The sequence below is a fragment of the Rhincodon typus genome, chromosome 2 (genome assembly GCF_021869965.1).
Source record: "Rhincodon typus isolate 14 chromosome 2, sRhiTyp1.1, whole genome shotgun sequence".
In the NCBI taxonomy this organism is placed as follows: domain Eukaryota; kingdom Metazoa; phylum Chordata; class Chondrichthyes; order Orectolobiformes; family Rhincodontidae; genus Rhincodon; species Rhincodon typus.
This window is the reverse complement of record NC_063333.1, coordinates 101,354,160-101,378,776: the sequence shown is the minus strand read 5'-3', so window position 1 is coordinate 101,378,776 and position 24,617 is coordinate 101,354,160. Positions and strand designations below refer to the sequence as shown.

The 24,617-nt window shown below is 43.3% G+C and overlaps 2 protein-coding genes across 2 annotated transcripts in view; one reads left to right on the top strand and one right to left on the bottom strand.

The window, feature by feature from the left end:
- The window catches only part of nsun2 (NOP2/Sun RNA methyltransferase 2), a 56,949-nt gene extending 44,523 nt beyond the window's left edge, over window positions 1-12,426 (bottom strand). The window contains exon 1 of the mRNA XM_048608648.1: window positions 12,139-12,426. Coding sequence (XP_048464605.1) covers window positions 12,139-12,426 — 288 coding nt within the window. The remainder of the gene's footprint in view (window positions 1-12,138) is intronic.
- A 7,046-nt stretch (window positions 12,427-19,472) lies between these two features.
- The window catches only part of srd5a1 (steroid-5-alpha-reductase, alpha polypeptide 1 (3-oxo-5 alpha-steroid delta 4-dehydrogenase alpha 1)), a 38,994-nt gene continuing 33,849 nt past the window's right edge, over window positions 19,473-24,617 (top strand). Inside the window, exon 1 of the mRNA XM_048618083.1 lies at window positions 19,473-20,250. Within this exon, the coding sequence (XP_048474040.1) occupies window positions 19,934-20,250 (317 nt within the window). The 5' untranslated portion in view covers window positions 19,473-19,933. The remainder of the gene's footprint in view (window positions 20,251-24,617) is intronic.

Sequence of the window (24,617 nt, the reverse complement as noted above, 5' to 3'; positions counted from 1 at the left end):
TCCATGGTAAAGATGAGGTGTTGGGGACCGGGGAATTGGAAGTTCTGGAGGAGGTGGAGGGCGTGGGTGGTGTCACGGACATAGGTAGGGAGTTCCTGGACCAAGGGGGAGAAAATGGAGTCGAGATAGTTGGAGATCAGTTCGGTGGGGCAGGAGCAGGCGGAGACAATGGGTCGACCAGGGCATTCAGGTTTGTGGATTTTGGGAAGGAGATAGAAGCGGGCAGTGCGAGGTTGGGGAACGATGAGGTTGGAGGCCGTGGGTGGGAGGTCACCTGAGGTGATGAGGTTGTGGATGGTTTGCGAGATGATGGTTTGGTGCTCAGGGGTGGGGTCATGATCAAGGGGGCGGTAGGAGGAGGTGTCGGAGAGTTGGCGTCCGGCCTCGGCGATGTAGAGGTCAGTGCGCCATACTACAACTGCGCCTCCCTTGTCCGCGGGTTTTATGGTGAAGTTGGGATTGGAGCGGAGGGAACGGAGGGCTGCACGTTCTGCGGGGGAGAGGTTGGAGTGGGTGAGAGGGGTGGAGAGGTTGAGGCGATTGATGTCTCGACGGCAGTTGGAGATGAAGAGGTCAAGGGAGGGTAGGAGGCCTTGGGGTGGTGTCCAGGAGGAGGGGGTGTGTTGGAAGCGGGAGAAGGGGTCAGTAGAGGGACGGTTAGGTTCACGGTTGAAGAAGTAAGCGTGGAGGCGGAGGCGGCAGAAAAACTGCTCTATGTCCAAGCGTGAGCAGTATTCGTTGATCTGTGGGTGGAGGGGGACAAAGGTGAGCCCTTTACTGAGGACTGACCGTTCGTCCTCAGTAAGGGGTAGGTCTGGGGGGATGGTGAAGACTCGGCAGGGCTGGGTGCTGCTGTCTCCTCTGGAGGTGCTGGCTGTGGCGTCGGCTGTGGGCGGAGCTGTGTCGGCGTCGGCTGTGGGCGGAGCTGTGTCGGCATTGGCTGTGGGCGGAGCTGTGTCGGCGGTGGGCGGAGTTGTGCCGGTGTCGGCGGTGGGCGGAGTTGCGCCGGCGGTGGGTGGAGTTTCACAAGTTCAAAATCTCCCCTCCCCCCACCGCATCCCAAAACCAGTCCAGCTCGTCCCTGCCTCCCTAACCTGTTCTTCCTCCCACCTATCCCCTCCTCCCACCTCAAGCCGCACCTCCATCTCCTACCGACCAACCTCATCCCGCCCCCTTGACCTGTCCGTCCTCCTTGGACTGACCTATCCCCTTCCTAACTCCCTACCTACACTCACCTTTCCTGGCTCCATCCCCGCCTCTTCGACCTGTTTGTTTCCTCTCCACCTATCCTTTCCTCTATCCCTCTTCTATCCGCCTCCCACTCTCTCCCTATTTATTTCAAAACCCCCTTCCCCTCCCCCTTTTCTGATGAAGGGTCTAGGCCCGAAACGTCAGCCTCTCTGCTCCTATGATGCTGCTTGGCCTGCTGTGTTCATCCAGCCCTGCACCTTGTTGTCTGTTTCCGTGTTCTCTGACTCTAAGTATAGTCCTCGTATTTCCCTGTGGCTAATTCTGTTCCATTCAATGTTTTAACTTAGCTTTGTTGTACCTGTGTATAGTCAGCAATGATGATGGAGCAGGACCAGATACAAAGAAACACTTGAAAAGAAGACAAGAGTTGACTGAGAAGCTTAAAAGCAGAAAATTATATTGTTCCTGTGAATATTAATCATAGTGACATAAAAATGACCCTAAAAGTATCTGGGTATCAAAGCTGGATTAGAGAAAATTGAGTATGGCTCTGGGATCCAAGGATACACGCAATTATGTTGCCTTCAAAAATTGAAATCCTTTTCAGTAGTTCCAGTAACCATGAGACTCTTCCACAGGTTGCCATTAAGGGTGTTTTTTTTTTCGGATATCTCTCCTGGTTCTTTAGTGTCAGGAAGGTAGAATATATAATGCTCAAAGAATGTTCAACAATGCAGAAAAAGTATTTGCTGAGATTAAATCTGCTCTCATATCATCTTAATAAACATAAAACATATCATGAACAATGAGAATCATGCTTTGTCTCAGCATTACTGTTGAATGTGTTCTGCCAAAAGGCCTCAGATACAGGACAAATTGGTTTTTCAAACTGGATTAATATCCTTGCAGGGAGATTTGCTAGCGCTGTTGGATGACTTCTCTAGGGAATGGAACCTGAGGAGTAATCTAAGTTAGAAGGAAGTATAGTTGATAACAGAAAGTCAGAAGGATGCTAGGGCGATTGGAAGAAACAAGCAACATTGAGTATGCTTCAAATGCTGAATGATATGAGGAAGACAAAGTTAAGGTCACTCTACCTGAATGCCTATAGCATTCATGACAAGAGAGATGACCTGAAAGTACAAATAGAGGTAAATAGGTGCGATCTAATTGCCATTACAGAAACATGGCTACAAAGTGATTGGACTGAGAACTGCATATTCAAGGTTATTTGATATTTAGGAAGAACAAACAAAAAGGAAAAGGACGTGGAGTTGCACTGATAATAAGTCATGGGATCAGTACAGATGTAAGTGAGAATCTCATATTGGAAGAACATGTGTAGAGCTACGAAACAGCAACAGGCAACACATATTGACTGGAGTTATTTATTAGCCACTAAATGGTAGTGATAGTGGGATATGTTATTAATCAGAAGATGAGAGAAGCACGTAGCATGAGCAATGTAGTCGTCATGGTGACTTCAATCTGCACATAGACTGAGTCAACCAATTCAACACTAAAGCTGTGGAGGATAAGTTTCTGGAATGTTTTGGATGGTTTTCTAGAGCAATATGTTGGGGAGCTGGCATTTTTAGGACCAGTATTATGCAATAAAAATGAGCTAATTAATAATAAACACAAACAAAAACAGAAATTGCTGGAAAAGCTTAGCAGGTCTGGCAACATTTGTGGAGAGAAATCAGAGTTAATGTTTCAGGTCCAGTGACTCTTCCTCAGAACTGATGGTAGCAAGGAAAATGTCGGTTTTTATGCAGAAGAGGGGTTAAAAAGTAAGCGACGGGTGGAGATAGAGTCCAAAGAGAGAGAACAGTTGGACAGACAAAGGACTGGATAATGATCCAGTTGGGAGTGTGAATAGCTATTAATGGGGACTGTTAGTGGCTAACAATGGGTTGTCTGTAATAGCAGGCGATGTGATAACAAGGCCCGGTGTGTGGGGTAGGGGTGAGGACATGGGACAGCTGAAGCCCTAAAGTTGTTGAATTCGATATTGGGTCCAGAAGGCTGTAAAGTTCCCAAGCAGAAAATGAGGTGCTGTTCTTCCAGCTTGTGCTAAGCTTCTATGGAGCACTGCAGCAAGCCTGAGACAGAGATGTTGGCCAGGCAACAAGGTGGTGTGTTGAAGTGACTGGCAACTGGAAAGTCAGGGTCAGGGTTAATTAATGTTGTTGTAAAACAACCATGAGTGATGAATGACCACAATATGATACAATTTTACATTATGTTCAAAAGTGAGGTAGTTTAATCTGATGCAAGGATGTTCAATTTGAATAAGGGAATCTAGAAGACATGAGACATACATTGGTTGAAATTGATTGGGAAAATACACTAAAAGGTATGACCATACAAATGCTTTGGAATAGTCTTAAAAGGACTGTTACATAGCTTATGGCAACTATACATTTCTTCAAAGTGCAAGAACTCAAAAAGATCAATCAACACTGGCTGACAAAGCAAGTCAAGGATTATGTCAAGTTAAAAGAAACGATTATAGTGTTGCCCGAAATAGCAGTAAATTTGAATTTGGGAGGATTTTAGAATACAAAATGAGAACCAACAAACCAATGAGAAAATGGGAGCATAAAGTATGAATGCAATCTACTAAAGATAACAAAAATGGCCTATAAAAGCTTCTACAAGTATTTAAGAAGGAAATGCTTGTCTAAGACAACTGTGTGTCATTTTAGACAAACGTTTACAGGAAAAGTCAGAACAATTAATAATGGAAAATATACAATGGCAGAGAAACTAAATCATTACATTGTGTCTATTTTCACTAAGGAAGATAGCATACATCTCCAAGAACTAGAGATCCAAGTGGCAAGGGTGAATGAAGAGTTGGAAAGAATTAGTATTCCTATAAAGGCTTTCATTGAAACTTTAGCAGGACTGAAAGTTGATAGGTGTCCGGAACCAGATCGTCTACATCTCAGAATGTTGCAGGATACCAAGGATACTAAGACCCCAAGACCTAAGAGCAGATGTAGATCTTTCAGCCCATCGAGTCTGCTCCACCATTCAATGAGATTATCCTGATCTGATAATCCTCAACTCCACTTTTCTGACTTCTCCCCATAACACTTGATTCCCTTACTGATTAAAAGTGTTTATCTCAGCTTTGAGTATACTTAACGGATCAGCCAGACATCTGCAGTAATAAAATTTCCACAAGTTCACTCACCCTCAAAGCAAGGGAACTTCTCCTCATCTGTCTTAAATGGGCAACCCCTTACTCTGATATTCTACCCTCTGATCCGAGACTCTCCCACAAGGAAAGACACCCTCTTCAAATCTATCCACTCAAGTCCCTAGGAATCTTGTATGTTTCAAGAAGGTCGCCTCTCATTGTTCTAAACTCCAAAGATTACAGGCCCAACCTACTTAATCTCTTCTTATGTGACAACCCCTCCATACCTGGGACCAAGCTAGTGAACCTTCTATGGACTGCCTCTGTATAACTTTTGAAAACAAAAGTGCTGCAAATCACAGTGGGCAAGGCAGCATCTCTGGAGAGAGAGGAAACTAACATTTCGAGTCCACGTGAGTGCTCATCAGAGCATCCGTGGAGAGAGAGCAAGCTAACGCTTCGAGTCTAGATGATTCTTCATCTGAGCTAGTGAAGGGCTCTGATTAAGAGTCATCTAAACTCGAAATGTTAGCTTGCTCTCTCCCCATGGATGCTGCCTGACCTGCTGTGATTTCCAGCATTTTTTGTTTTCATTACAGATTCCAGCATCTGCAGTAATTTGCTCCCTCAAAATATCTTTTGTTTGTTAAGGAGACCAAAACTATTCATAGTATTCTTGGTAAGGTCTAACTAATGCCTTGTAGTTTTAAAAAACTTCCCTATTTTTTAACTCCATTCCCTTGAAATAAAGGCAAACATTTACTTGCCTTTCCTATTACCTGCTGAACTTGTATGCTGGGAGATGACTATAGATACGGTTGCTGCATTGGTGATCATTTTCCAAAATACTGTAAATTTTGGAATGATTCCTGCAGATTGGAAGCCAGCAAATGTCACTCCACTATTTAAGAAGGGAGCAAGAGAGAAAACGGGAAACTATATGCATGTCGACCTACAGGCCTCACATAAGTCTTCAGGAAAATGCTAGAATCTATTATAAAGGATGTGATAAATAGACATTTGGATAAAAATGATCTGTTTGGGCATTATCATCATGGACTTGTGAATGGGAAATCATGTTTGATCAGCTTGCACAAGTTTTTTGATGATGTTACAAATAAAATTGATAAAGGGGAATTGATGGACATAGTAAATTTAGATTTTCTGAAGGCTCCTGGCAAGGTCCCGCATACGAGGTTGGTTAGCAAAATTAAAGCACATGGAATGGAGGTAATGTACTGAGATGGATTAAGGATTGGCTAACAAGTAGGAAAGAGACAGTAGGAATGAATGAGTAATTCTTGCATTGGCAGGTGGTGATAAGTGGGGTACTGCAGGTATCAGCACTTGGGCTTGAGCTGTTAACTATATGTTCAGATGTGGGGACCAAATGTAATATTTCCAAATTTGCTGCTAAAATAAAGCAAAACTGTGGGGTGGGGGGAGGTGTTGTTTTGTGATGCAGTGGTAGCTTCCCTAGCTTGAAACTAAAAGGCCCAGGTTCAAGTCCCACCTGCTCCAGACGTGTGTCATAGCATCTCTGAATAGGTTGATTATAAATTATCCACTAAGTTAGGCAGGAATGTGTGTTGTGACGAAGATGTGAAACAGCTTCAGCAGCCTTTGCAAAGGCATAGTGAGTAGTCAGTAACATGGCAGATGGAAAAATGTGAGGTTATCCACTTTGGCAGGTGTTACATATGTGTAGTGCATTTCTTAAATGGTGAGAGGTTGGAAAGTCAAGATATAAGGAGAACAATATCTCCTTGTCAGTAGAGCACGAAAGGCTAACATGCAGGTGCAGCAATCTATTAAGAAGGCTAATAGTGTGTAAGCCTTTGTCACAAGAGAATTTGAGTTCAGTAGTATTGCAGTCTTGCTTCAGTTGTGTAGAAGCTTAGTTAGACTGCACCTGGAGTATTGTGTGCAGTTTGATCTCCATACCTCAGAAAGGATATTATTCTCAAACAGAGTGTGCAGAAAAGTTTCTCTAGACTTGTAGAGTTCATAGAGTTGTACAGCACAGAAACAAACCCTTCAGTCCAACTTGTCCATTATCTATTTCAAAGATAATCTAGTCCCATTTGCCACCATTTCACACATATCCCTCTAAACCCTTCCTAGTCAAATACCCATCCAGATGCCTTTTAAATGTTGTAATTGTACCAGCCTCCACCACTTCCTCTGACAGCTCATTCCATACCCGCACCACCCTCTGCGTGAAAAAGTTCCCCTTAGTTCCCTTGTAAGTCTTTCCCCTCTCACCTTAAACCTATGTCCTCTAGTTTTGGACTCCCCTACCTTGGGAAAAAGACCTTGGCTATTCACCTTAACCATGACTCTCATGATTTTATAAACGACAATGTAGTCACCCCTCAGCCTCTGATGCTCCAGGGAAAATAGCCCCAGCCTATTCAGCTTCTCTCTATAGCTGAAACCCTCCAACCCCGGCAACATCCTTGTAAATCTTTCACATGTCGCAACATTTTCCTGTAGCGTGGAGATCAGAATTGAATGCAGAATTCCAAAAGTGGCCTAACTTTGTTCCTGGGATTGCGAGACTTTCCTATGAAGAGAGAATGCACAGATTGAGCTTCTAGAGTTTTGAAGAATGAGAGGTAGGGACAGCTGATGGCCCAGTGGTATGATTACTAGGCAAATAATTCAGAGACCCAGGTAGTGTTTGGGAGACCTGGGTTCGAATCCTGCCATGACAATTGGATGAATTTGAATCCAATAAAAGTCTGAAATTACGAGTCTAATGGTAACCATGAAACTGTTGTTGATTGTTGGGCGAGAATCCATCTGGTTCACCAGGAGTGGCCTACATGTGAATCCAGACCCACAGCAATGTGGTTGACACATAACTGCCTTCTGGTACCCACATCCTGTGAATGAATAAGGGAAAAACCTAACTGAACCTGACAAAATATGTAATCGCATAGGCAGGGTCAATGCAGACAAGCTGTTTCCTCTGGTTATCAAGCCTAGAACCATGCAATTTACAAATTGCAAATAACAGCGCTGCCATTTAGCACTGAGACAAGGAGATTGTTTTTACTCAGATGTTTGTGAATCTTTGGAACTCTTTAGCCCAGAAAATTTAGACTATGAGTTAATTATCAATAGAGATTGATAGGTTTCTGATTTCCAAATGCATAAAGGGCTATGGGGATAGTGTGGGTTACAGTAATTGAAATGTTTGATCAGCCATAATCATATTAATTGCCAGACCAGGCTTGATGGATTACATGGTCTCCTCCATTTTCTATGTTCGTCTGTTTAACTCATTTGTCTCTTTTCCATAAGAACTTTAAGAAAAGTGCCATGAATAGTTAAGGACATGTACTCATGATGGCACACACTGACTAACCCTGACCAGTTTGTAGTAATCTTTTTAACTCAGACATTTTACACTGTGAGATAGACAAATGGGACAAGAGTTAGGGGGAGGTCTAACACAACATTATTGAAACTTTATCAAGGAACTCCTCTGGATTCATCAAGTCTGTAGTTGCCATCTTATCAGGAATAGATTTGATGTTCCTTATTACATTTGGCATTGGCTGTCTTCCTGTCTGACACAGTCTTCCTGCGATTAACTCCAAGGCAATCATTTATCCTTGTGGCATAAGGCAGCCAGTTATCAAGCAGTTGTTCGAACAGTTTTGTTTATGTAGTTTACATTCTTTCTTGTCCTAATGGCTTTCAATTCTTGTATAACAGTTTGTCCTTATCCCTTAATAGTTTATTCTAGACTGTTATTGCAGATTCTTTCAATCCATTGAACAGTTATTAAAGTTCTGAAGTTTACACTATCACAGTCCCTCCTCTTCATTATTTTTAAAATGATGAACAAACATGAGTATAATTGGTCATTTCCCCCCACATCAGTTCATATTCAAGTTGAGTTGCTGCACCATGTACAATTTAAAAATGCATCATTTAGTTATATAAGACAGATATGCTCAAACTAATAATCAATAAATGATTTACAGAATGATAATCAATAAATAAATCACAAAAAATAGGGGAATAAGCATGACAATAAAGAAAATAAGCTATTACTGTGAAATAACACAATGCAACACACATTGCAGTTTTAAGATTATCATATTTTAACAAAACTAATTTCCTTTTCAACTGCTGCATTTGTTGCTGGCGCCAACAGTGAAACCTGATAGTAAGATATATCCAAGTACATAAAATAATAATAACAATGAGATGTAAAATAATATGAACCAAAGTGGCTGTATATATATTACTCCCCAGTTCCAGATATCATCTTAACAAGTAACATCTAAGCTGTGTGCCTTTCTCAAAATCCTTTTTATTTCTTCCAAATGTCCCCCTTGCAGGGCAATATGGACCTCATATTTTTGCCAGTAAGACATAACCATTTCTTTGGTACAGTCAGAGTACATAAGTCTGATGCCCTAAAATATTGTCCCATTTACGGTGTTGGATATTTGTTTATTTAAGTGTGTATCAGATTTTTAAAAAGTCTACCTCATGCCTATTGTGCCAATTTAAATACTGTAGTGTCTACAAAATTTGTGCTTTCCATATTATGTCTCTAGGTTTAATCGAGTAGATGGTGACTTTGAGGATATTGATGAAGTCTTCTAATTCTGTTTTTGTGAATCTACTTTCCGCCTTACATCAACACAAATACAGAAGATAACGTTGCTACATGAGTACATCATCTAATAAATGAGTTAGTGAAAACGTAAAAGAAGTCTCTGAAAACCAAAAGGTAGCCCTCAATAAATCTCAAAAGGAACCCTTTGGTACACACATATGTAATAGCTCAATTACAATCCAACATCTCCCCTACTCCCAATCATCTCCTTGTCAATTTAGAAATGTCTTTTGTTGAGTTGTGTTGAGTTTTTTTGTAAGGGTTTACACTGTAGGCCCAGTGAGTTCTCTTGCTGCATTTTACCCAACTTGCCTTTTTAATTGCCTACCACTTCCCAGGGGCTTCTCCCACATGCAATTCCTGTCCCATCCTGGGCAAACATAGGGAAGGATAATGCAATGCCAGGGAAGGAGAAAATCTGATCATGAGGACCATATGTAGTGAAAATGGATTGACTGTGCTGAAAGCAGCCCATGTCATGATAAGGCCTGGACTGTGGAAAGGGTAAAGGATATTGAGTCCTGAAGGCAGCATAGTCCCCAAGTGGAAAATGTGATTCTGTTCTTCCAGCTGAGCTAAGCCTCACGGGAGCACAGCAGCAGACCCAAGATGGAAATGTTGGCCAGGGGTGGTGTGTTGAAGCTCAGAGTCATTTTTGCAGACGGAACATAAGTGTTGCCCAGTATGTGTTTCGTCTCCTTAATGTAGAGGAGAGCACATTGTGAGCATCAAATACAGTAGATTAGACTGAGTGAAGTGCTGGTAAATCACTGCTTCATCTAGAAAGTGTGTCTGGAGCCTTGGATAGTGAGGAGGGAGGAAGCAAAGGGACAGATGTTACACTCTGTACGATTGCATGCGGTGGTGCTGTGGGAGTGTTGAAAGTGAAGAAGAAGTGGACCAGGGTGTTTAAGAGGGAATGGTCCCGATGGAAGGCTGACGAGGGAGGGGAGAGGAGGGGACTATGTCTCTCGTGGAGGTATCCTGCTGGAGGTGGCGGAAATGGCGGCTTATGTTTCTTTGGATGCAGATGCTGATGGGAAGTGAGGACCACGAACACCTATCAGTGTTGTGGGAGGTAAGAGAAAGGATGAGGGCAGAAGTGTGAGAAGTGGCAATTAATAATAATTAATAGTAAGTTGCCAAGACGTATCTGGTTTCCTAACTGACCAGATTGATGAATTGTTAATGGATGCCAAAGGCGTAAGATTCCCTGTTGCAGTTAGCTGTTGATGACCTTGGCTACTGTCTCGTCTGCCTGCTTCAGAATGGTGTGCTGTCTCTGTGGTTTTGGGTCCAGTCCTTCAGTCAGTACCTCACTGATCATGTGACCACAGTCATGTTTATGGCTAGTGAATGCTTTTGGTGTGCTTCACCAGAATTGCCTGCGCTGCTGAATCATGTCATTTCAGTTTGTTTAATCCATAACTCCCCATGGTACAAACCCATTCTAAATATATGCCTGTAGCAACTCCTGCTGTGGCCTTATCAGCTTTGGGCATCTGCCAGATGCAGCAGTTTGCTGGGCTGAACAACAAATTACACCTCGGCATAAGGTCCGAGCCCAGGATGTGTTCTGCCTCATTAGCATTGCTGGGTGGTGTCGAATCACATTTCCCAATTAAAATGCTAAAGGGTCTGTCTCTGCTCTCTCCAATGAAACCAGTAAGGACAATTTTCCGACATATGTGCCATATATTTAAATCACAGGATGTGTTAAGAATAATTCTGGCTCCCCTGTGTCCCATAGGAACTCGATGGGCTGACCTCCTACTTTCCCTTCCACCAGGGTTCACACTATTCTGTCCCACTGTGGAGGGGCCTACCACTGGCACATTCTTGGAAGTGTATCCAATTGAAGACATATGGGGCTATGTCATCTCCCCCATTGAATTTATAAGGCTTGCCTCACCTGTCTCTCTAGCCGTAAGGATGGGGGTCTCTATTTCTTGTTTCTGTGGTCAGGCTTGCTCATGGGGTGTCCTACAATCTCTAACAAATGGCCTGTGCATCCACAAAATAACATTTTCCCTGTGGCAGCTGCTGCCTCGGACTTCCCTGCTGCAGGACCTTGCCTCTCACGACAGGAGGCACATACTGGGGACAGATGTAACCTCCTTATTTCTGTCAATTCCTCCACCATACAGGATCTAGGGATTGGCCTGTTGGGGTATACACATTTGGGGTACGTGGGGTTGGGGTATGCAGGGTTTGGGCTATGCAGTGTTCGGGTATACAGGGTTTGGGGCATGCGGGTTTTGGGGGTACATCGGATTTGAGGCCACATTTCCCACATTCAGCTGGTTTATCTTGCATCCCTTGCTGTGTTTAGGGTCCTCTAACAGCTGCAACTCTTTCTCCCAGGCCGGGGTCATCGTTCTAAGTACCCAAGCCTCAGTGTGGGCTTCATTGCTGGGTGGAAATGCTTACCTACCTTCTTTACCACCTCAGTGGTGTGTGAAACAAGGGTTCCAGTCTCTTTGGCCCTTTGTGGCTTTGTTAGCATAGCTCTGTCCATGTCACCTGTGTCCACAGGTGCCTGACAAATGCAGTTGGGTGCTCTCTTTTCCTCTGCCTGCATTTATTCAATCCTTCCACAGAGTCTCCCTACTGTACTCTACTGTGGTAAGGATTAGCTTCTTCATGTCATTCAAAGTACCTCCTCCTACATTCTGAGGCCCAGAGAAAGCAGAATAGATAGCTGGACTCAGGCATTGTAAGATTAATTTCACATCTTCAGTGTCATCAAGCCTGGACAGGACACTATAGTGACGCGTGTGATCAAAAAATTCATTGGGTCTGTCAATGGCTCAAATGTAGGGATTTTCTTAGCAATCTCTGTAAGCTGGGCCTACTATCTCTTACAGAAAAAGGCATAGTGTATGTGGTGGGGGTGTTGTTCTGACCACTCAGGTGGCTGGTGTTCAGAGGGTTCAATGGGGTGGGAGTAGGGGCAAGAAGAGGAAGCTGGTGAACTGCAAGGACTGGGGTGTTCAGGTTGCTTCAAGGCAGGAGGTGCTACCATTGCAGGAGGCTGTACTAGGATGGGAGCATGTGTAGTGGAGGTGCAGTAGTTAATGGTATGGGGATGCAGAGGTCCAAGTTGTTCCAAAAGGATGATGGTGGTCCCCATTCACCATTCAGGGCAGCATACCTGTATGCCTTGTCTGTATCCTCCTAGTCTACAATGTGGGCACAATCCCCCAGGGCTCTCACACTCTGTACCAACAGTAACAATTTCAATCTTGCTCTGGACCTTCAAGTGATCAGCAGAGTGAGTTTTATTTTCTTTACCTGCTTGATGCAGGACCCTGATCACCGCTTGCAAATCTTTACACAGTTCTACAAGCTGGGCTGCAATTATTTGGGCAGCATCTCGATCCCTGATCAACCGCTGCTCCTGCTGCTCGACCTTCTCAAACTGGCCCTGAAACTGTCCCATGTGCAGTCAGTATCTTTGTTATGTGGTGTTGGACTGGGATGGACAAGGTCAATGACTTGAGAAGAATCTGGATTTTGCATTTTAATCAGTAGTCTCCTTCCTAACTGATTACAGATTCAACAAGATGTGGCCAGTTTTAGGGCTGTTACCTTTCTACTTGAAAATTCTGTGTCTTACACCCTTTCTCTCACACTATGCCTGAGGGAGGAGCTGAGTTCAAAAAGCTTGCAATTTCAAATAAATCTGTTGGACTATAATCGAGTATGTTTGTCTGCAGTGCTCCTCCTCCATTAGCTTTAAATTAATTCTTTCTAATTCTAACCTAGTGCACTCTAACTTTTCATTAATTCTGAGGATCTGTCTCTCTTTCTGTCTGTCCCCCAACTTCCTCTTGACTTCTTGTGTGGTGCTAATTATTTCTTCTCTTTCTCTCTCTGCATGCCTCTTTAAATTTAAGATCTCTGTTTCTTTACCACAGAGCTCATCCATACAATTAGCTGTGGCTATGGTGTTAACTATTTTGGAAGCACGCTTCCCTCAGCAACAATGCGCTTCCTCCCAGCAATTCTGACCCTCAGATTCCAGACCTAATGTCAGTTTATCACAAAATTTTACCCACTCGGGCCACTTCTTATTTAAATATTTTATTAGGATTTCCCCCCAATTCATACCACTGGCCATACTGTATTCTTTATCTTCCCCTCTAGGGCTTGTGTCTCGAAATCTATGATGTGTGTATCTCACAATGTAAGCACCTGGTTCTCTCGGTTACCTTCACTTTTTGGTGTGGTTTGATTTACCAGAGCATCCTTTTAGGTACTTCTTACCAGGACCACCTAGGATGCCAATTCAGTAAACTGAAAGGGTTTGTAAATGTACATTGACTAACCTTGATCAGTTTGCAGTAATCCTTTTTTTAAACACAGGCATGTTACACAGTGAGGTAGACAAAGGTAACAAGAGTCAAGGGAAGATCCAACGCAACTTTATTGAACATTTTATCAAGGAACTCCTCTGGAAGGATCAAGTCTGCCACTTGCCTTATCAGAAGTAGCTTCGGTGTTCCTTGTTATATTTGGCATTGGCTGTCTGTTTGAAAACACAGCCTTCCTGCTGTTAACTCCAGGGCACCCATTTATCCTTGTTGCATAAGGCAGCCAGTTATCAAGCAGCTGTTTAAGCAATTTTGTTTACATAGCTTTGACTCCTTCTCTCAGGCATGGCTCTACAGCAGTTTGCCCCTGTTCCTTAACAATTTATTCCAGACAGAGATATTGCTGCTTCTTTCAATCGATGAACAGCTATTAAAGTTCTGAAGTTTATACTATGACAACAGTATTCCTCTAACAAAGCAGTTTCACTACAGGGTTAAACAATGGTCCGGTTCTGAAATAATGTGGCCGTTAGCATCTGGCCAGGCAGTTTTGAAGTTTTAAGATTATCATGCTTTAACAAAACTAATTCCATTTTCAGCTGCTGCATTTGTTGCTGATACCAACAGCGAAACATGGTAGTATGATATATCTAAGTTCACAACATAATAATAACAACAAGATGTTAAATAACACGAACCCAAGCGGCCGTTATATCTTTCTCCCCAGTTCCAGATATCATTCCAGCAAGAACAAAATCAAAGTCACTGGTAAAGCTCAGCAGGTCTGGCAGCATCTGTGAAGGAAAAAACAGAGTTAACATTTCGGGTCCAGTGACCCTTCCTCAGATCATTCCATCAAGTTTATTCCTTAATGTTTCTAACCTCCGTCTAGATTCTCTGACTGTTCCGCTGAACCTTAACATGTAACCTGTGTGTCTTTCTCAAAATCTCATTTTATTTCTTCGAAACTTCCCTTTGCAGGGCATTATCAACCTCATATTTTGGCCAAAGAGACATAACCATTTGTCTAGCATAGACAGAGTACGTAAGTATGAGACACCAATACATTGCCCTAAACTATGTGCTAATAATAATGCTGAGCAGAATAAATTGTTCATGAATGTCTGGAGTCTACATATGACCATTAAATTCATTAATCAGAAAGTTATTGTTTTCTTGATACGCTTCTTCACCAAGTTCAGTAAACTAGGACCTCTCCAATAGATACAGCATTAAAATCCATGTTAAATTCTCAATTATGGTATAATCATTAGTTGCCAAACACACAGGTCCGAAAAATAGAAATGAGGTGATCTCGACATCCAAACGGGCCTTGCCACACTCGTTGCCCGAATCTGCAATATACCTCACCATGGGCCACATCACTCAGTCCCCTATAAGTTACTACCAGAATCAATGCACAGTTGATCATACCATTCTCCTTTGAAGCATTGTTAAGCTAAATGCGACTATTTGTATCTGGTTTAGAATTTAACCTTTCTGGTAATGGACAGGGATTCACCCGTACTGACTTCACTTCCGGCTTCCACTCATTTAACTGTATGGTCCCCCAAGATTCTATCCTTGCCTCACCCCCACCTTCCAACCTCTAATTTCTCTCTTCCTTAGTGATGTAGTCCAGAAACATACAGCCAGATTTCCATCTCACAAAGAAAATGCAAATCAGATTGCAAAATAATGAACTCAGTTTTTTTTGAGTAAAACTATTTCCTGTGCCTTCCCAGCATGGTCCCCATTTTGATGACCATAGATATTTGCTCCTGTATATTATCTTTGTTTACCCCTGTGAATGTTGTAAAAGTGAAAATAAAGCATCTCCTTGGAGAGATTGTGACTATCGGGAACACCAGCTAAGGAGTCAAAAACTTGCTGAAAGGTAAGTGAGAAATGTTTTGATACTTTAAATGTCACTATTAAGTGCTGTATTTTACTATGTTTTTAATACAGTGGTTCATTATGACGTTCTGTCCTGGATAAGTGAGTTAACAATGTGCAGTTGTTTACATTACCATACTCAATTGTCAAAAATGCCATGATGCATTCATAAATGTAAAATGAGATCACTTTTGGAGTACTGTGTTAAATTCTGGTCTCCCTGTTGTAGGAAAGAAGTTGTTAAATTTGAAATGGTTCATAAAAGATTTACAAGGATGTTGCAGTGGTTGGGGGTTTAAGCAATAAGAACAGTCTGAATAGACTGGGGCTATTTTCCCTGGAGCGTTGGAGGCAGAGGCCTTAGAGAGGTTTATTAAATCATGAGGGGCATGGGATGGGATAAATAGCCAAGGTCTTTTTCCCAGGATAGGGGACTCCATAAATTAGAGGGCATAGGTTTAAGAGGGGAAAGATTTAAAAGGAACCTGAGGGGGGACTTTTTCACACAGAGGATGGTGTGTGTATGGAATGAGCTGCCAAATGAAATGATGGAGGCTGGTACAATTACAACATTTAAAATATTTAAAAGGCATTTGGATGGGTACATAAATAGGAAGGGTTTGGAGTGGTATGGGACAAATGCTGGCAAATGGAACTAGATTAATTTACGATATCTGGGTTGGCATGGACAAGTTGGACTGAAGGGTCTGTTTCTGTGCTGTTTATCTCTATAACTCTCTGAACTGACAGTACCTTGCTTTGAAGGTTGAAAAAAAACTTCGCATTTGCTGCCATATGTTGATTGACAGACATTCTGCTTCAAAATAGAAATTGGACACAGTGCTTGACACTTACAAGCCAGAAATGTAGCCGTTATTGCCATCATTCTGAATGCTTGACTGTGTGTCGAATGCTAATAACACCTCATTAAATAGCCGGTTTATCTAAGAGCCATTCGTACAAGGCTTTAATAAAAGAATATGGCTTTGATGTTGTTTCTTGTTTGTTGATATGACTTGTAAGCACTTAACTGATTAGTTTTGTTGCACTGGAGTAGTTTTATTTTCGTTGCACTGGAGTAGTTTTATTTTCTTTCCCACGTCAATCATAGTGCATTTGAATTCACTGTTCAGTTAGATTGTAAGACATTTATTTGTTTCCAGTGATTTTAAAACAATCCACATTGTTCTTGCATTTCTCCAGAGGCCACACACAATGCATATTTGATGAGTGGCTACAGAGGGCACATGATGGCATGAGGTGGTAAAGAGAATCAAGACAATGGCTCAGTGGTTAGCACTGCAGCCTCACAGCGCCAGGGACCTGGCTTCGATTCCAGCCTCGGGCGACTGTCTGTGTGGAGTTTGCACATTCTCCACGTGTCAGCATGGATTTCCTCCAGGTGCTCCAGTTTCCTCCCACTGACCAAAGATGTGCAGGCTAGGTGGATTGGCTATGCTAAATTGCCCATAGTGTTCAGGGATGTGTAGATTAGGTGGGTTACGTGGGGATGGGAATGGGTGGGATGCTCTGAGGGTCAGTGTGGACTTGTTGGGCCAAAGGGCCTGGTTCCACACTGTAGGGATTCTAAGATTCTAAGACATAGAGATGACGTGGGAGATCAGGGGAAACATGGGGGTTGGATTTGTTTGAGAGGGTGAGAGTTGAAGATCTTGGGGCCTTAAAACCGTAGTAGGACCTGGGCAGCTGTATTGGAGAGTAGAGGCTTTCTAACTCCGCTTGTTGCAAATCTTGCAAACCCATCATCTGTGATCGCTGATCTACACTGGCTCCTAATTAAGCAATGCCTTTATTTTAAATTCAAACTTGTTTCCACAACCCTCCACTGCGCTGCTCTTCCCTTGCTCTGTAATCTCTTTAAGGTCTACAACCTTCCAAGGTGAACATTTTGACTATGTCAGAGAGTAGTGGCTCCATCATTAGTGGCTATGCCTTCAAATACCGGTGTCCTAAGAATTGATTCAGTTCATAAACCACTCCCTACAAAGCTGTAGACTTGCTTGCCGAGCCAGTGTGTTTGGTTTTGTTTCGTCACCCTGCTAGGTAACATCATCAGTGCCTCCGGTGAAGTGTTGGTGTTCTGTCCCGCTTGTTATTTATATGCCTCGGCTTGCAAGGGTGGTTGGCATCACTTCCGGTTTTGTTTTATGGTGGTTTGTATATCGGGTCCAGTTCGATGTGTTTGTTGATGGAGTTCCAGTTGGATACAGAAAGACCACACATACGGACCAGATACTTAATTATCCAGCAACCACCCCAACACCCATAAATAAAACTGCATCAGGACATTATTCAAACAGGCCACAACACACTGTAGCAATCCAGAACTGAGCAAAGCAGAACAGCAGCACTTAGAGTTTTTAAAAAGAATAGATACCCAAGAAGCACAATCTGCCGTTATCTCCGTGACAGACAACAAGAAAACACAACACAGCCAGACACACTAGTCACCCTACCATACATCAGAGATGACCACACGATTATTCAGACCCCTAGGTATCAGGAACAAAAACAGAAGTTGCTGGAGAAGCTCTGCAGATCTGGCAGCATGTGAAGAAAAAAAAAATGAGTTAACGTTTCGGGTCTGGTGACCCTTCCTCAGAACTGGTGATAGTTGGGTAAATGTCAGTTTATATGCAGAAAATAGGGAGGGGGATGAGATAGGGAGTAAATGATAGGATAGAGCCAGAAGAGACAGAAGAGCAGTTGGATAGACAAAGGAGTTGATAACAATCTGGCTAGGAGGGGGAGTAGTTAATGGGGACTGTTAGTGATTGACAATAGGTAGTGTGTAATGGCAGGCTGTGTAATAACAAGGCCTGTTGTGTTTGGGGTAGGGGGGCTAGGACATGGGAGGCACTAAAATTATTGAACTTAATACTGAGTCCGGAGGGCTGCAGGGTCCCCAAGCAGAAAATGAGGTGTTATTCTTCCAGCTTGTGTTGAGCTTTGCTGGAACATTGCAACAAGCCAGAGACCTAGATGTTGGCCAGGGAACAGGGTGGTGTGTTATAGTTTTCCCCAGGTATCAGAGTACCCACAAACCAACAACCACCCTGCAACAGCTACTGATGAACATACAAGATCCTATACCCACAACCAATAAAACTAACATAATATACAAAATACCATACAAGGACGAGGAGAAACATTACACAGGCCAAACTGGAAGAAAACTGACAATAAGGATACACAAACACCAACTAGCCACCAAAGACACGACCAATTCTCACTGGTCTTAATACACATGGACAAAGAAGGACATGAATTCGACTGGGACAACACACCCATAATAGCACAAGCCAAACAGAGACATGACAGGGAATTCCTGGAGGCCTGGCATTCCAACCGGAACTCCATCAACAAGCACATTGAACTGGACCCGATATACAAACCATTAAAAAACAAAACCGGAAGTAATGCCAACCACCCCAGCAAACTGAGGCATATAAGTAAGAAGTGGGACAGAACACCAACACTTCACCACAGGCGCACTGACGATGTTACCTAGCAGGATTTTAAAACGTCCGCAATCAAACACATCGGCTCTGCAAGCAAGTCTACAGCCTCATCCACAACCCGAGCTACAAATCTTCTCAAAATAAAACATTAAACCACTCCCCATGTCTATCTTTTGTTTTATTTCCTTACGTGAGTCAGTGTCAATGTTTGAGTGTTTTATTACACCAAAAGGGCCTCATAAACACGGCCTCAAACACAAGTTGTCGCAAGAGATAGTAGGAACTGCAGATGCTGGAGAACCCTGCAGCCCTATGGTATCAATGTGGATTTCACAAGTTTCAAAATCTCCCCTCCCCCTACCGTATCCCAAAACCAGTCCAGCTCGTCCCTGCCTCCCTAACCTGTTTTTCCTCCCACCTGAAGCCGCACCTCCATCTCCTACCGACCAACCTCATCCCGCCCCCTTGACCTGTCCGTCCTCCCTAACTCCCCACCTACACTCACCTTTACTGGCTCAATCCCCGCCTCTTCAACCTGTTTGTTTCCTCTCCTCTATCCGCCTCCCACTCTCTCCCTATTTATTTCAGAACCCCCTTCCCCTCCCCCTTTTCTGATGAAGGGTCTAGGCCCGAAACGTCAGCCTCTCTGCTCCTATGATGCTGCTTGGCCTGCTGTGTTCATCCAGCCCTGCACCTTGTTGTCGCAAGATGTATTTGTCAACTTTCTATGTTGGTGATGAAAAATATCTTTTAACAAACCTGTTCAGGTGTGTAATGACACACAACTGGGGCCTGAGGTGTACTATAATAACCCTACTTTGGGGGAATTGCAATAAGCATTTCATTTCCGTGTAACTGCCCCCAGCGAGTTCAGTACGCTATTACAATGAGCAAAGAGGCATTCCTCTTAGAGACATTTATATAAATGGGCTGAGAACACAGCTCTACTGGAATTCGAGATAGTAGGAACTGCAGACGCTGGAGAATCCGAGACAAAACCTCTCTGCTCGGTCTACTGGAATTCGCTGCTTTTATCGAGCTCCGGTGAATTAGCGTGCCAGTCCCCTGAAGCAACGCCGTTTCTGATTGGTTATTATCAAATCAGCCACATTCCCTCTTAAAGCAGGGAATGCAGTAACGATACTTTAACCTGCCTTCACCACGTTTTTCGTTGTTGAAATTTCTGGGTTGATAGTGGGCTTGTCTTCTGTGTAAATAGAGAGGAAGTCTTGCCATTTGTCAGTAATTCTTCAACATGTTGTGGCGGTCAATGCCCCTATTTGTTTCGGGTATGGGTAATGATAGTGAATTGTTGCTGGAATCGCTCTCCTGGTTCATGGTCCTGCTGGGAGGCGGTGTCTTCGTGGTCTTGAAGTTCGTCGATTTGCCGTACGGGAGGTATGCTTGCAGCAAGTTCGGCTTTCCAGTCAACGTGAAGATTGCCTGGTTCATCCAGGAGCTGCCGTCTCTGACAGTACCACTTTATCTGGTGTGTTTCAGCACTGATATTAAACCTTTGCCGCTTCCCAATCGCTTGCTCTTGGGAATGTTCATCGGCCATTACATCCACCGGTAAGCGCTGCAGGTTTCATAACCCAACTATCTCCATGAAAACGGGTGGGCCAATAACATTTTCGTGTTGCATCGAGGTGCAAAGTGATCTCAAAGCCTCAGCAAAGCCAGGCTTAGTAATCTCTGTGGCTTTTTTCGACACTGCCATGACTCGAGGCGACCACTGGTGCCCAAAACAACAATCAAGTTTTCAACTCCCCCTCCCATTCCTCAGACGACATGTCCATCCTTGGCCTCCTGCAGTGCCACAACGATGCTACCCAAAGGTTGCAGGAACAGCAACTCCTATTCCGCTTGGGAACCCTGCAGCCCAATGGTATCAATGTGGATTTCACAAGCTTCAAAATCTCCCCTTCCCCCTACCGCATCCCAAAACCAGCCCAGCTCATCCCCCCCCCTCCCTAACCTGTTCTTCCTCCCACCTATTCCCTCCCCCCACCTCAAGCCACACCCCCATCTCCTACCTACTAACCTCATCCCGCCCCCTTGACCTGTCCATCCTCCCTGGACTGACCTATCCCCTCCCTAACTCCCCACCTACACTAACCTTTACTGGCTCCATCCCCACCTCTTTGACCTGTCTGTTTCCTCTCCACCTATCTTCTCCTCTATCCATCTTCTATCCGCCTCCCCCGTCTTTCCCTATTTATTTCAGAACCCCCTTCCCCTCCCCCATTTCTGATGAAGGGTCTAGGCCTGAAACGTCAGCTTTCCTGCTCCTATGATGCTGCTTGGCCTGCTGTGTTCATCCAGCTCTACACCTTGTTATCTCAGATTCTCCAGCATCTGCAGTTCCTACTATCTCCACCACAAGACAGCAATTGATTATTCATCACGTTTTCATTTTACATAAAGCAAAAATTAAGGCATAAAACGAAATACCATAAACTAGCTGTTTTAAAAACTCAAACTACTTCTTCCTGATTTCCAGCAGCATCAGTTCTTTGGGGGTTTTTTTGCCCAGCATGCAAAGGGTGAGCTAAATGCTCATCTTCTGTGGTGTGAACGACTCTCTGATTTTGTTTTATTATCATGATATTTACACCGTTGGTCATTCTGTATATTTTAACCAAAGATAGATAAGTTCTTGATTGTTAAGGGGATCAAAAGTTGCGGGGATAAAGCAGGAGAATGGGGTTGAGTAACTTATCAGCCATGACTAAATGGCAGCACAGACTTGTTGGGACAAATGGCCTAACTTCTGCTCTTGTGTCTTATGGTCTTAATTGTAGAACTAGTTTTTTAGGGTCAGTGAAGTTGCAGTATGTATGAACTTGGTCCATCACTATAACCCTTGTTACATTTTCTTCAGGATGCATGACTTTTTCAAGGATCGTTGCATTGAGACTAGGTCAAAATTCACATGACACCAGGTTATAGTCCAACAAGTTTCTTTGAAAACACAAGCTTTCAGAGCATAGCCCCTTTGTCAGGTGAAGTGGCAAAGAAGCACACAAACACAGAATTTATAAGTAAAGGATCAAAGGGTCACAACTGTTGAGGATGTACTAAACACACCTAAGATTCTGTTAAATCTTTAATCAGTTATAAGATTTTAATTGATTAATATGTACATGTAAATCCCGAAATTCCGTTGAAGTCACTGCCTTGGGAGAACTAAAGGTTTAGTTAGCGCAAAGAAGTGGGTAACATTTTAGGTCAGACAGTGTATGTTAGGTGTGAGGCATTGTTTAGAATCTGTTTGGGTTTTGGTCTGGAGTCAAACTGGTTTTATTTCTAAAGTAGGAATTTATAAAATTCCATATTGACTGACTTTCTATAAATTGTGTGCTTTTAGAACAAAATAGAATGTATCTACAAATACAAATTCACCCCATAGATGTGTGTGTGTGTGTGTGTGTGTGTGTGTGTGTGTGTGTGTGCGCGTGCGCGCGCACAAGAGAAAAGGAGTGAGCGTGCTCAGGAAAGGGAGGGAGCGTGTGTGTGGGAGGGTTGGGGGAGGGAGCGTGCGGTGCGTGAATGTATGCGTGTGTGAGAGAGTCTGTAACTTGGTAGGGTAACCTGTAGTGCAACATGAACCCAAGATCCCGGTTGAGGCTGCCCTCATGGGTACTAAACTTGGTTTTCAGCCTCTGCTCGGTTACTCTGCGTTGTTGTATATCCCAAAGTCTGCCTTCTAACCTTCTAACTGATTAAAGATTTAACAGCACCTTCGGTTTGTTTAGTACATACTCATCAGTTATGTGACCCTTTGATCTTTTATTTATAAATTCTGTGTTCTGTGTGCTTCCTTCTCACTTCACTTGATGAAGGGGCTACGCTCCGAAAGCTTGTGTTTTCAAATAAACCTGTTGGACTGTAACCTGGTGTCGTGTGATTTCTGACCTTGTCCAATCCAGTCCAATACTGGCACCTCCACTGCATTGAGACCAACAGCATTAAAATGGAAATTCATCAATTTAAGTGATTTCAGAAGACTTCCATTTTAACAATGCAGTTTGTGGAAATTTCTGTCAGTTTTGTAGTTGGAATGATAATGAACCTTGCCAGTTTCACTGTCATTACATCTACAAATCCAGTTGATTAATAACATTGTGTGTGGTGCAGTGGCTCTTACGGCTCATTGGTGGGATTGGTGAGTTTAATATGTACATTGTTTAGACTATTAAAAAGATACAGCTAGTTTGAAAGAACTAGCAAGTCACAGTTCACTATGAGTTGGGTGGGTGATTTTCACTGTTGCTTGTTGATGATTGACTCCTCATTGTTCAAATATGCCCAACTTGAAAATGATGTGATTGACTAATATGAGTCCTTTCGTGCCTGAGGAGTTTGTGAAGTTGGCATGGATAATCACAAACTAGCAGCTCATGTTGTCACTGTTTGGTATTTGGGTGGTGGTGATGATAGTGATGGAGGGAAGTGGGTGGGGGTGAGGGTCTGCTTCAGCTGTGTCATCTCTGTTCTTTGCCTGGTCATATTGGATATTGTGAATCTTTCTAGATGACCGTTGAAGCGTGCTGAACCAGTTTTCATGTTTTCTTCCACAAGGCCCAGTTTTCTGCAGTGTTTTTCCAAGAGAAGTCTGTAACGTGGAACTTTGGGAGGGTCTTTTTAAGAGTGTCTTTGTATCAGTTGTACTGAGCACCAAGTTGTTTTCCCCTCAGACCATATGAATTAGGAGCAGGAGCAGGCCTTAGACCCTCTACTCTGCTGTACAATTCAATAAGTTCATGGTTAATCCAACTGCGGGCTTAATTCCACTTTCTTGCATAACCCCCAATATCCTTTACTTCCCTTGTTAGTGAAGGATCTATCTACCTCTACTTGTAAAATTATTCTATTGTTCTTTCTGGGAGAGAGTTCAACAGACTCAGGACCTCTGAGGAAAACAGCTATCATCTCCATCTTAAATGGAGATTTCCCCTTGTTTTTATACTTGATCCCCTTGTACTCTCTCCATTAAATGGAAACATTCTTTCAGCATCCACCTCTCAAGTTCCTTCAGGATCTTGCGCATTTCAACAAGATTATTTTTCATTCTTCTAAACTCCAATGGATTTGGATTCAACGTATCCAACCTTTCCTCATAGCATAACCTCTTATCCAAGGAGTCAGTTGAGTGAACCTTCTTTAAACTACTTAAAATGCAATATGATCTTTCTTAAATAAGGAAGCCATAATTGTATGCGGAACACTAAATGTCTTACCAATGCCCTGTATGATTATAGCAAAACATCTCGATTTTTATGTTCCATTCCTTTAGCAAGATCTACAGCTTGAAGATTCTGTTGTCATCAATGCAGGAGACATGATTTCCTTTTTTAAGTTAAATTTTCTTGAGGGTGCTCTCTAAGCTCTTCAGCCCAGGATGATTACAAAAACTCTGCCATCAAATTCTCATGAAGGGCATCGGGTCTCTTTAGTGGAAACATTTTAGACCTTTTTGATGTGGCACTTGTAGCAGACCTAGGAATCTGTGCCGTTCAGTAGGTAATGGTTTGGTAGAGATAGTAGGAACTGCAGATGCTGGAGAATCCGAGACAACAAGGTGCAAGGCTGGATGAACACAGCAGGCCAAGCAGCATCATAGGAGCAGAGAGGCTGACGTTTCGGGCCTAGACCCTTCATCAGAAAAGGGGGAGGGGAAGGGGGTTTTGAAATAAATAGGGAGAGAGTGGGAGGCGGATAGAAGAGGGATGGAGGAGAGGATAGGTGGAGAAGAAACAAACAGGTCGAAGAGGCGGGGATGGGGCCAGGAAAGGTGAGTGTAGGTAGGGAGTTAGGAAGGGGATAGGTCAGTCCAGGGAGGACGGACAGGTCAAGGGGGCGGGATGAGGTTGGTCGGTAGGAGATGGAGGTGCGGCTTGAGGTGGGAGGAGGGGATAGGTGGGAGGAAGAACAGG